A 12,188-nucleotide genomic window follows, 5' to 3' on the forward strand; every position below is an offset into this window, starting at 1 on the left:
TCCCCATTACAGCTACTCCTCTGTGGTAGCGTCAAAATGTCCACAATGCCACTGATTAAACAATCCATCCTAATATGGAAGCTGGTGCACTCTGCGATGCGCGGCCACGGTGTTGATCCTGATACTCCACTGGATAACGCTTACGGGCTGCCGGAACTGTGTCAGCTTCAGGTCCGGGAGGTTTGGGGTAACTGGGGTGTGCATTCCCTAGGACAACTGTATAGTGATGGGACCCTTACCTCATTCCAACAACTTCAACAGGCACATAATATCCCCTCAGGGTTTTTTTTTAGATTCCTTCAGCTGAGACACGCTTTGGCTGCCCAATTTCCAAATGGCCCTCCGGTCCTCATTGACTCTCCGGTCAAACTAATGTTGCAGACGCTGGACTCGGGACACCAGGTCTCTAAGATATATAGCTGTATTCTCCGGATGTATCATGTGGACCCTCTAACTGCTCTCCGAGGCAAGTGGGAGTCCGATGTGGGTATGTTATCAGACGATGCATGGAATACTGCTATGGGAGCCCATCGGATCTCCACTTCCTCTGTTAGGTACCAGCAAATACAATTTTACATTCTGCATAGAGTGTATATGACCCCGGTGAGGCTAGTACATATTGGGTTGTCTCATAGCTCACGGTGCCCCAAATGCGGAGTTGTGGGTGCCGACTTTTGGCATCTACTATGGGTATGCCCTGGTGTGTCTCGGTTCTGGATGGCTGTTATACGTGTCATCTGTGATACGGGTGTTCCCGCCTCCGTATGTACGCCTGCACTGTGTACGCTGCTGATTGTGGATGACGAGGCTTTAGACCCACCTAGCAGGCGATATGCTATCAATCTATGTGCCTTAGCCAAGGTCTGTATAGCCCGGCTGTGGCTGGCAGGAGAGGCCCCAGCACTGAAGGCCTGGATGTCCCTGGTCAACGAAACCGTCGCACATGAAAAATTTGTGTTCCTGGCGAGGAAAGTGGAGAGGAAATTGGCCATAATCTGGGGCAGGTGGATAGATTCTAAATATTTCAAGGATAGATAAAGTATAGATGTGTATCTCTCTCCTTATCTTATTGAGGAACTTTTTGGGGGTAGATACCCTCGCGGCCGGCCATGGTGTTGCGGTATATTAGGTAATATTGGCCCTCATTCCGAGTTGATCGGTCGCAAGGCGATTTTAGCAGAGTTACACACGCTAAGCCGCCGCCTACTGGGAGTGAATCTTAGCTTCTTAAAATTGCGACCGATGTATTCGCAATATTGCGATTACTAACTACTTAGCAGTTTCAGAGTAGCTCCAGACTTACTCTGCCTGTGCGATCATTTCAGTGCTTGTCGTTCCTGGTTGACGTCACAAACACACCCAGCGTTCGCCCAGGCACTCCCACCGTTTCCCCGGCCACTCCTGCGTTTTTTCCGGAAACGGTAGCGTTTTCAGCCACACGCCCCTGAAACGCCGTGTTTCCGCCCAGTAACACCCATTTCCTGTCAATCACATTACGATCGCCGGAGCGAAGAAAAAGCCGTGAGTAAAATTACTTTCATCATAGTAAAGTTACTTGGCGCAGTCGCAGTGCGAACATTGCGCATGCGTACTAAGCGGATTTGCACTGCGATGCGATGAAAAATACCGAGCGAACAACTCGGAATGAGGGCCATTGTGCCTTCTCTGCTATGCTTCTGTTTATATTGACAGCGATATGCTTGTGGAGTGTTATTCTCAGGCGCCGATAACCTGTGACTGTGTGAATTGCGAGACAGTATAGTCTCTTGATGCTTTATCAGTATTATGTATGTACAGCTGTTTATACGCTTTATGTGTGTGTATGTTAGTTCTAAGTTGTTTGTGTGTAAATTGTTAATGTTTACTCTGAAAATCTAATAAAAACTATTGAATTTAAAAAAAAAAAAAGATCTTACTCCCTATATGGCCCCATGTATCTCTTGCACCAACGCGTTTCGGAAATGTTTCCCTTGAGAGCTGGCACCTCAGCTGCAGTTGGCTTAGGCGCAAAGGAACATCATTCTGTTGAGAATTTTGTATAATTTTATAGTATGCAAATTATAGTGTTGCTGCTTCTTACCAAGAGAAACGTGATGGTGTTACAGCTCTCATAGGAATGTCTGCACCATGATGGGATCACCATCAGCTTGTGGGCACCATTTGTGAGACATATGGGACCTTTAAAGATGATGCCCCTTCTGTATATAAAGCTGTTGAGGTATTAAATATCTTTCATCCACATTACTCACCCGCACTGGGATAGCTTGGGCACTTATACATATAGAACTATATTAGCATTTGAGGAGCCTCCTGTATTTTCTCTTACGTCCTAGAGGATACTGGGGTCCACATTAGAACCATGGGGCATAGGGGGTCATTCCGAGTTGTTCGCTCGTTGCCGATTTTCGCTATGCTGCGATTTGATGCTAACTGCGCATGGTACGCAGCGCGCATGCGCTAAGATATTTAACACAAAACTTAGTAGATTTGCTGGTGTTCGTACGACTCTTTTCAGTCCCACTGCTGTTCGGTAAATGATTGACAAGAAAGGGGCGTTTCTGGGCGGCAACTCGGCGTTTTCACGGCGTTGGCTGAAAAACGCAGGCGTGTCAGGGAAAAACGCGGGAGTGTCTGGAGAAACGGGGGAGTGGCTGGACGAACGCAGGGCGTGTGTGTGACGTCAAACCAGGAACTAAACGGACTGAGCTGATCGCAATCTGTGAGTAGGTCTGGAGCTACTCAGAAACTGCAAAGAATTATTTAGTAGCAATTCTGCTAATCTATTGTTCGCAATTCTGCTATGCTAAGATACACTCCCAGAGGGCGGCGGCCTAGCGTGTGCAATGCTGCTAAAAGCAGCTAGCGAGCGAAGAACTCAGAATGACCCCCATAAACGGGTCCACTAGGAGCCTTGGGCACTTTAAGAAATCAATAGTATGGACTGGCTCCTCCCTCTGTGCGCCTCCTACCAGACTCAGGTTAGAAAATGTGCCCGGAGGAGCGGGTCACGCTTTGGGAAGCTCCTGAAGTTTTTCTACATTTATTTTCTATTTGTTGTTTTACAGGCACTGCTGGGTGGCACCAGCATGCCTGCTTCTTGGGACTTAGGGGGGAAGGAGGGGTGGGCCAACTTCCTGAAGAGTTAATGTCAGTACTAGGCAGTACGGATGGTGTAGTGGTTAGCATTACCGTCTCCCCCGGAGACTCTCTACCATGTACCCTAGATAGTACACATTCTCAGGCTAATGGAGTTGAACTCCCCATGGTTAGATTCCATTAAGGGGATGATATCTAATATTTGTACTAAATTATCCCATACTGAGAAAGAGATGCAATACTTAAGGCAGTCTATGGATGACCTGATGAATAGAGATTCAGTTCCCATGCCAGCGTCTCAAGACTCCTGCCATTTGCCCACAAAAGCATACTCTGGCCGAGCTCCTGCAGTCTGCTACTGATGACGATACATCAGGCACGGAGGAGGGTGAAGTGGACGCTAGTGGGGGTATGCAGTCCTGTCACAAGTAATACAGGCCCTGATGGAAGCTATTAGAGATGTCCTGCACATTCCTGACAAGGTGGCGGAGGTAGAGGATGAATCTTATTTTAATGTAAAAAATAAATCCTCAGCTACTTTTCCAGCATCAAAGGAATTGAATGCTTTCTTTGAAGAAACTTGGGTTAACCCTGACAACAAGTTTCAGATCCTTAAGAGGTTAATTACTTCCTTTCCCTTTCCTCTGGGGGATAGAAAGACATGGGAAAACCTGACGATTGTGGACGCATCGGTATCTAGGTAGTCACATAAGACAGTCTTACCTGTTCCTGGGGAAGCCTCCTTAAAGGACACGGCTGACCGCAAGATTGAGACCACTCTCAAATCCTTATACACTGCTGCTGGGGTGGCCCAGAGACCCACTATTGCTTGTGTGTGGATCACTAGGGACATTGCTAAATGGTCAGGTAATCTAATAGACTGGTTAGATTTCTTACCCAGGGGGGAGATAATTTTACTCCTACAACATATTCAGGACTCTGCTAACTTTATGGTGGAGGCCATAAAGGAAATTGGTTTGCTCAACACACGCACCACTGCCATGGCAGTGTCGGCACGCAGGGGCTTGTGGGCTACGCCAGTGGACAGTGGATGCGAATTCAAGGAAAGGCGTGGAAAGCCTACCATTCACAGGTGAGGCCCTTTTGGAGATGGATACGTGGATATCCAAGGCTATGGCGGGTAAGTCTACATACCTTCCTGCCGCAGCACCCCCAGCTAGGAAAACCTACTTTGCTCCAACTCTGCAGTCCTTTCGGACAGCGACATTCAAAGGCAAATCCAAAGGTTCTTCTACGGCCTTCAAAGGCAATAGACGTAAACCCAAGAAACCAGCAGCTGTTGGTTCTCAGGACCAGACCTCCGAGTCTGCTTCCTCAAAGCCTTCAGCATAACGGTGGACCGCACTGCCTGGAAGACAGGCAGGTGGGAGCTCGGTTACGTTATTTCAGTCACATTTGGGCAACATCTTGCCAGGATCACTGGGTCAAAGACCTTATTGCCCAGGGATGCAGATTAGAGTTTCAGGAACTCCCACCTCACAGATACTTCAAATCAGGCTTACCATCTTCTGCAGAAGCAGATGTGACTTTGCAGGCTGCAATTCAGAAACTGGTACAAACTCAGGTCATTGTCCCAGTTCCACTGCAACTACAAAACAAAGGTTATTACTCCAACCAGTTTGTGGTATCGAAACCGGAAGGTTCAGTAAGGCCCATTTTAACCTTAAGTCACTGAACCGTACTTACGGGTGTTCAAGTTCAAGATGGAGTCTCTGAGAGCGGTGATCTCAGGTCTGGAGAAGGGGCAATTTCTGGTGTCTCTGGACATCAAGGATGCATACCTTCATATTCCGATTTGGCCGCCTCATCAGGCTTATCTACAGTTTGCACTACAGGACTGTCACTACCAGTTCCAAGCCCTGCCATTTGGCCTCTCTACGGCACCGAGGGCGTTCACCAGGGTAATGTCAGAAATTATGTTTTGCCTACGCAAGCAAGGAGTGAACATAATACCGCACCTGGATGACCTGCTGATAAAAGCACCATCCAGGGAGAGGTTATTTATAGCATTGCCCTCTCAAACCGACTTCTCCAGGATCATGGGTGGATTCTGAACCTACCAAAATCCCACCTGGAACCAACACGGAGGCTTCCGTTCCTGGCGATGATACTGGATACGGAGGAACAGAAGGTATTCCTTCCATTGGAAAATGCATTGGTAATCCAGTCAATGGTGCGGGATGTTCTAAAAACAGGGAGCATCTATGCATTCGCCTTCTGGGGAAGATGGTAGCCTCTTACAAGGCTCTGCAGTATGGAAGGTTTCATGCAAGGCCCTTCCAGCTGGATCTGTTGGACAAATGGGCCGGATCGCATCTTCACATGCACCAGAGGATACGTCTATCGCCAAAAGCCATGATTTCTCTTCTGTGGTGGCTTCAGACTTCTCACCTGACCGAGGGTCGAAGGTTAGGGATTCAAAATTGGATTCTGCTAACCACAGACGCAAGCCTCAGAGGTTGGGGAGCAGTCACCCAGGGGGAACAGTTCCAAGGAAAATGGTCAAGTCGGGAAACCATACTTCTGATCACCGTTCTGGAGATAAGGGCCATATATAATGCCCTTCTACAGGCATCGCATCTTCTTCAAGATCACGCCATTCAAGTTCAGTCGGACAATGTGACGGCAGTAATGTAAGTAAACCGACAGGGCGGAACGAAGAGCAGAGCAGCAATGTCTGGGCAGAAAGACACGTTGTGGCGCTGTCGGCAATCTTCATTCCCGGAGTAGACAACTTGGAAGTGGACTTCCTCAGCAGACAAGACCTCCACCCAGGAGAGTGGTGCCTTCACCAGCAGGTGTTCGAGTCCTTGACACTTCGGTGGGGAATTCCACAAATAGACATGATGGCCTCTCGGCTCAAAAAGAAGCTCAAGCGGTATTGTTCCAGGTCGAAGGACCAAGCAGTAGCAGTGGATGCTCTGGTGACTCCATGGGTCTACCAGATGGTTTATGTGTTTCCACCTCTTCCATTGATCCCAAGAGTTTTCAAAAGAATAAAAAGGAATAGGTTCAAGCAATTCTCATTGCCCTGGACTGGCCACGAAGGGCCTGGTACGTGGATCTATGACTCGTATGAAAACAGAAAATTTCCTACAGTGGAATTTCAACTGGGATGTTTTTTCCTTTTTCTACTGTCAGGGGTGGATGTGGGCCTACGTTTTGGGCTCCTTAAAAGTCCAGATTTTGGCCTTATACATTTTCTTCCAGAAACAATTGGCTTCCCTCCCTGAGGTTCAGATGTTCTTGAAAGGTGTTCTGCACATCCAACCACCCTTGTGCACGGCACCTTGGGATCTCAACATGGTGTTGCAGTTTCTTCATTCGGAATGGTTTGAGCCTTTACAGGAGGTTGGCCTTGGCTTCAGAAAGGCATGTGTCGGAATCGGGGGCATTGTCTAACAAAAGCCCCTATTTGGTTTTTCATGAAGAAAGACCTGAACTCGGAACTCGTCAGCAATTTCTTCCTAAGGTGGTGTCTGCGTTTCATATCAACCAACCTATTGTGGTTCCGGTGCTTACTGACACCTCTGCTACCGCAAAGTCCTTGGATGTTGTGAGGCCTTTGAAGATCTATGTGAAGCGGACAGCTCGTCACAGGAAATCTGACTTGCTGTTTGTTCTCTATTGATCCCAATAAAATTGGGTGTCAAAGCAGTCTATTACTCGCTGGATCAGGTTTACTATCCAGCAGGCTTATTCTATAGCAGGTTTGGAGTTCCTAAAGTACAGGCCCACTCTACTAGGTCGGTGGGTTCTTCCTGGGCGGCTTCCCGGGGTGTGTCGGCTTTACAACTCTGCCGAGCGGCTACTTGGTCAGGTTCAAACACGTTTGCTAAGTTCTACAATTTCGATACTTTGGCCTCTGAGGACCTTCAGTTTGGTCAATCAGTTCTGCAGGTACCTCAGCACTCCCACCCGGTTTGGTAGCTTTGGTACATCCCCATGGTACTAATGTGGACCCCTGTATCCTCTAGGACATAAGAGAAAATAGGATTTTAATTACCTACTGGTAAATGCTTTTCTCGTAGTCTGTAGAGGATACTGGGCACCCGCCCAGTGCTTTGTGTTTCTTGCACAGTTTCATGGTTAAGTATTATTGTTGGTTCAGCTGTTACTGTTACTGTTCAAGTTTACTTAGCATGGCTTTCCTCTTGGTTGTGTGCTGGTTCGAGTCTCACCACTGTTCTGTTAAATCCTTCCTCAGGATATGTCTATCTCCATGGGCACAGTTTCTAGACTGAGTCTGGTAGGGGCATAGAGGGAGGAGCCAGTGCACACTATTGATTTCTTAAAGTGCCCAAGGCTCCTAGTGGACCCGTCTATACCCATGCTACTAATGTGGACCCCAGTATCCTCTATGGACTACGAGAAAAGGATTTACCGGAAGGTAATTAAAATACTATTATTGCTTTCCACTTCTGGGGAAAAGTCCTTAGCTCATAGCCTGGCCTTTCTCAGAGGCCACTAGGATAAGTGTTGTAGCTTACACACTTACCAGATGGATTCAGTTCTATTTTACACCAAAGTTTTATCTGTGCTACAATAGAGTCTTACTGTATGTACATGTACAATTGTAAACAACTGAACATTTAGATCTCACTAATTAGTATAATTTTTTACTCAGGGTAATAATATTCTATTGTCATACATTTATTTCCAGTAGATGGAGGCACAAGCGTGAAGACCTTTGATGGAGAGTTAATTTTATCTCCAAATTTTAAAGTACAAGATAACAACACACAGGATCCTCCAGGAGACAACCCCATTACTCTAAATATACATCCTGTACCTCTCAGCGCTGATCTATCATCTGAACCCTCTAATCATGGGCAATGTTCTCCCGATGACTCAAATTTTGTTACACATAATGCTGCTCTTACAGATGATTCAGTCTTTACCTATTCTGAATGTGGTAAATGTTTTGTACATCAGCCAGTATTTGCTAGGCATCAGAGAAGTCACACAGGCGAGAAACCATTTCCATGTTTTGAGTGTGGGAAATATTTTACACAGAAATCAGTTCTTATTAGACATCAGAGAATACACACAGGTTATAAGCCATTTTCATGTACTGTGTGTGGGAAATGTTATTCTCAGAAATCAGAACTTGTTCTACACCAGAGAACTCACACAGGTGAGAAATTATTTCCATGTTCAGAATGTGAGAAGTGTTTTATACGAAAATCGCATCTTGTTAAACATCAGGTATGTCATACAGGTGAGAGGCCATTTCCATGTTCTGAGTGTGGGAAATGTTTTACACAGAAATCATATCTTGGTACCCATCAGAGGAGTCACACAGGTGAGAGACCATTTCCATGTCCAGAATGTGGGAAGCGTTTTATACGGAATTCACATCTTGTTACACATCAGAGAAGTCACACAGGTGAGAGGCCATTTCCATGTTCAGAGTGTGGGAAATGTTTTACACAGAAATCATATCTTGTTAACCATCAGAGGAGACACACAGGGGAGAAACCATTTCCATGTTCTGAGTGTGGGAAATGTTTTACACAGAAATCAGTTCTTACTAGACATCAGAGAATTCACACAGGTTATAAGACCTTTCCATGTACTGTGTGTGGGAAATGTTATTCTCAGGAATCAGAGCTTGTTCTACACCAGAGAACTCACACAGGTGAGAAATCATTTCCATGTACAGAATGTGGGAAGTGTTTTATACGGAAATCGCATCTTGTTGAACATCAGGTATGTCATACAGGTGAGAGGCCATTTCCATGCTCTGAGTGTTGGAAATGTTTTTCATATAAATCAGCTCTTGTTACCCATCAGAGGAGTCACACAGGTGAGAGACCATATCCATGTCCAGAATGTGGGAAGTGTTTTATACGGAAATCACATCTTGTTACACATCAGAGAAGTCACACTGGAGAGAAACCATTTCCATGCTCTGAGTGTGGGAAATGTTTTTCACTGAGATCAGCTCTTGTTAAACATGTGAGTAGTCATACAGGTGTGTAACTATTTCCATGTACTGAGGCCCTGATTTGGCTTTACATGCAAACTATGGTTTTAATACAAGTCTGCATTATCTGGCAAAGACTTCCTGGACCTGGCTATCTGATACGATGGCTGAGTAAGGTACGTTTTATGCAGACTGGCCAAGGTCTGCTACCATTGTGAGATGCAATATTGATCAGAGGCTTCTTCCTCAGACGCAGCCCTCTGATCTCACAGATATGTGTAGGAGCCATCTGTGTCCTACAGATAGCAGCCGCTTCCCTACATCTGTGCAGTTACTTTGTATAGCGCCCCTGGGGTTGGTTCTGTACTGGACTGTGTGACAGTGTTTCTTATTAGAGTAATTGTAAAAAATAACAACAACGGTAAAAGTTATTATACCCTCAGGGGGTGTGAGCAAATTTTACCTATTGGTGGTGCTTCCAGAGTCCGTATTATCAGTCAGTTTCCTGTGTCTGCAATTACAGTTTGAAATCAGGCCCTGAGTGCCCGAAATACTATACACTGAAATCATACCTTGTTACACGTCAGAAAATCCACACAATGAGATCTGAGTGGCATGTGGTGATGTATGGGTAGTATAATTGTATATATGAGAGGAATGCATAGGACTGATTGGCATTTGTGGAGCTTTACAGTACTTGTGAGATCTGAAGGAGTATTTTATGGCATTTTGGAGCAAGTGAGGCCAATTTCTTTTATGACCCCCCCCCCCCCCCCCCACACACACACAAACTGAAATTAAGAACAATGGGCGCAATTGAGACCTGATCGCTCACTAGGGGATTTTTGCACTGCTGAGATAAGATAGTTGCCGCCGATAGGGAAGTGTATTTTTGCTTTGCAAGTGTGCGATCGCATGTGCAGCCGGGTGGTACAAAAAAATAGTATGTGCAGTTTCTGCGTAGTTTAGAATTTACTCAGCCCTTGCGAACACTTCAGCCTGTCCAGTCCCGGAATTGACGTCAGACACCCGACCTGCAAACACTTGGACACGCCTGCGTTTTTCCAAACACTCCCAGAAAACGGTCAGTTGACACTCAGAAATGCCTTCATCCTGTCACTCTCCTTGCAATCGGCTGTGCCAGTGGATTCTTCGTAAAACCCATCACACAGCAACAATCTGCTTTGTACCCGTGCGATGCGCCTGCACATTGCGGTGCATGCGCAATTCAGGCCTGATTGCTGTGCAGCGAAAACACCTAGCGTGTGATCAGGTCTGAATTAGGCCCAATGTGTGTTCCTTTTGGATGTCAGGGCTGCATTTATGCCTTTTTAAGCAGGAAGCTGATTACAGAGATAGTGTATGTAGAAAGTTAATTTGAAAAATTGAGATAGTCATGATAAAGTCTAGGTAAAGCTTATGCCTATCAGGTGTAACATTAGACCCACCTTTCTAATATTGTGTATGTCCCTGTTGTGCCGCCATATCAGCACTGACACATCGAGGCATGGACTCCACACGACCTCTGAAGGTGTTCTGTGGTATCTGGCATCAAGGTGTTAGCATCAGATCCTTAAAGCCCTGTGCTGGAGCCATGGAGGTGAGACCTCCATGACCCCAGCACACCCCCAGACACAGGATCGGACTGACCTGGGGAATTTGAAGGCCAGGTCGCCACCTTGATCTCTTTTCATGTTCCTCAAAACATTCCCGAACAATTTGTACAGTATGGCATGGTGCATTATTCTGCTGAGAGAGGTTACTGCCATCAGGGAACTGTTATCATGTAGAGGTGTACTCTGTATGCTACAATATTTAGGCAGGCGATAAGTTTCAAGGTAACATCCTCATGAATGGCTAGAACCAAGGTCTCCCAGCAGAACATTGCCAGAGCATCAAGCTGCGTCCACTGGCTTGCCTTCCCATGCTGGTGCCACGATGCACATGCACCCGGTTGTTCATGTGATGTATAAGAAAGGGACTCATCCGCCGCTCACAGGCCCAATGTAGGAGCTTCTCTGTGATGGGTACAGACAGGCTTTCACTCTGTCACCACTTTATAAGTTGTCCTTCCTTGCACCGCTTCTTGTAGGCACTAAACACTGCATACCAGGAGCAACCTACAACATCTGCTGTTCTGGAGATGCTCTGACCCAGCTGTCCAGCCATCACAATGTGGCCCTTGTCAGTGTCGCTCATGTCTTTACACTTGCCCAATTTTTCCTGCTTCTAACAAATCACCTTTAGATACAGAGTGTTCTCATGCTGTCTAATATATCCCTTTCCCTGACAGTACGCATTGTAATGAGATAATCAGTGTCACATCATCTGTCAGTGGTGTTAATGTTATGGCTGATCAGTGTATACATCTGTAAATCAGTAAATGCTTTAAAATAAAACAATCAAAAACCAAACAGCAAAAATCTAAAATGTTGCATTACTTTCAAAGATGGAAAGTGCAGTGTGGGGCGGTGATATTAGTGTGCGATGTATGTAATGAGGGTGTGGCCGGACAGAGATATCCCATTTGATGGGTGTGTTTTGGGAGTGTGGCAGGTGTTTCGCAGGACCGGTATTAATGTCAGATGCTTAACTGCTTACATTGGGGTCCATACTCTGACAATCTGCACCCAGCATGGGGTTGGGACAAGGCCCAAAGGTGCTTCTGATGACCATGACTGTAGCAGCTCACAGTGGCTGTCGCAGCCTTAACGCATTTAGATGCACACCTGTACGTCAGGGGAAGCGCTTCCACTAACAGCATAATGTTCCAGGTCTGAGTGCGTCACAATGCGCTATATAATGCTCACAGCAGAGCATCAGTCAGCCCCTTTCCCTTCAACAGAACATGGCAATAGTCTCTGCAATCAAATTCTGTGGTCTTACTGCCAACTTACTGGAACACAGGTAATGGTGGGGAAAACTGTGCAGCGCCCCCCCCCACCACCACCACGGCATGGTATCAGGGTAACCCTAATGGTGATATGTGATCACATAACAGGACACCTCTCATGCAGGAGGGAAATCACATACGTGAGACGCAGTGCATAATGGAAATGCAGCACAGGGGTGGGGAAGACTGTACAGACGCTCTCATCCCCTCCCACAGTATCAGGCTGGATTCAGTACGATTACCTGACTG

At 46.3% G+C, this 12,188-nt stretch overlaps 1 protein-coding gene across 4 annotated transcripts in view; it reads left to right on the forward strand.

The window, feature by feature from the left end:
- The window catches only part of LOC135054629 (zinc finger protein 883-like), a 57,920-nt gene extending 46,470 nt beyond the window's left edge, over window positions 1-11,450 (forward strand). For all 4 annotated transcript variants that reach the window (XM_063957838.1, XM_063957840.1, XM_063957841.1 and 1 more), the window contains one exon: window positions 7,781-11,450. In XM_063957838.1, coding sequence (XP_063813908.1) covers window positions 7,781-9,102 — 1,322 coding nt within the window. In that variant the 3' untranslated portion in view covers window positions 9,103-11,450. The remainder of the gene's footprint in view (window positions 1-7,780) is intronic.
- Window positions 11,451-12,188: the final 738 nt, after the last annotated feature.

Source organism: Pseudophryne corroboree, chromosome 3 (assembly GCF_028390025.1).
Source record: "Pseudophryne corroboree isolate aPseCor3 chromosome 3, aPseCor3.hap2, whole genome shotgun sequence".
Taxonomy (NCBI): Eukaryota; Metazoa; Chordata; class Amphibia; order Anura; family Myobatrachidae; genus Pseudophryne; species Pseudophryne corroboree.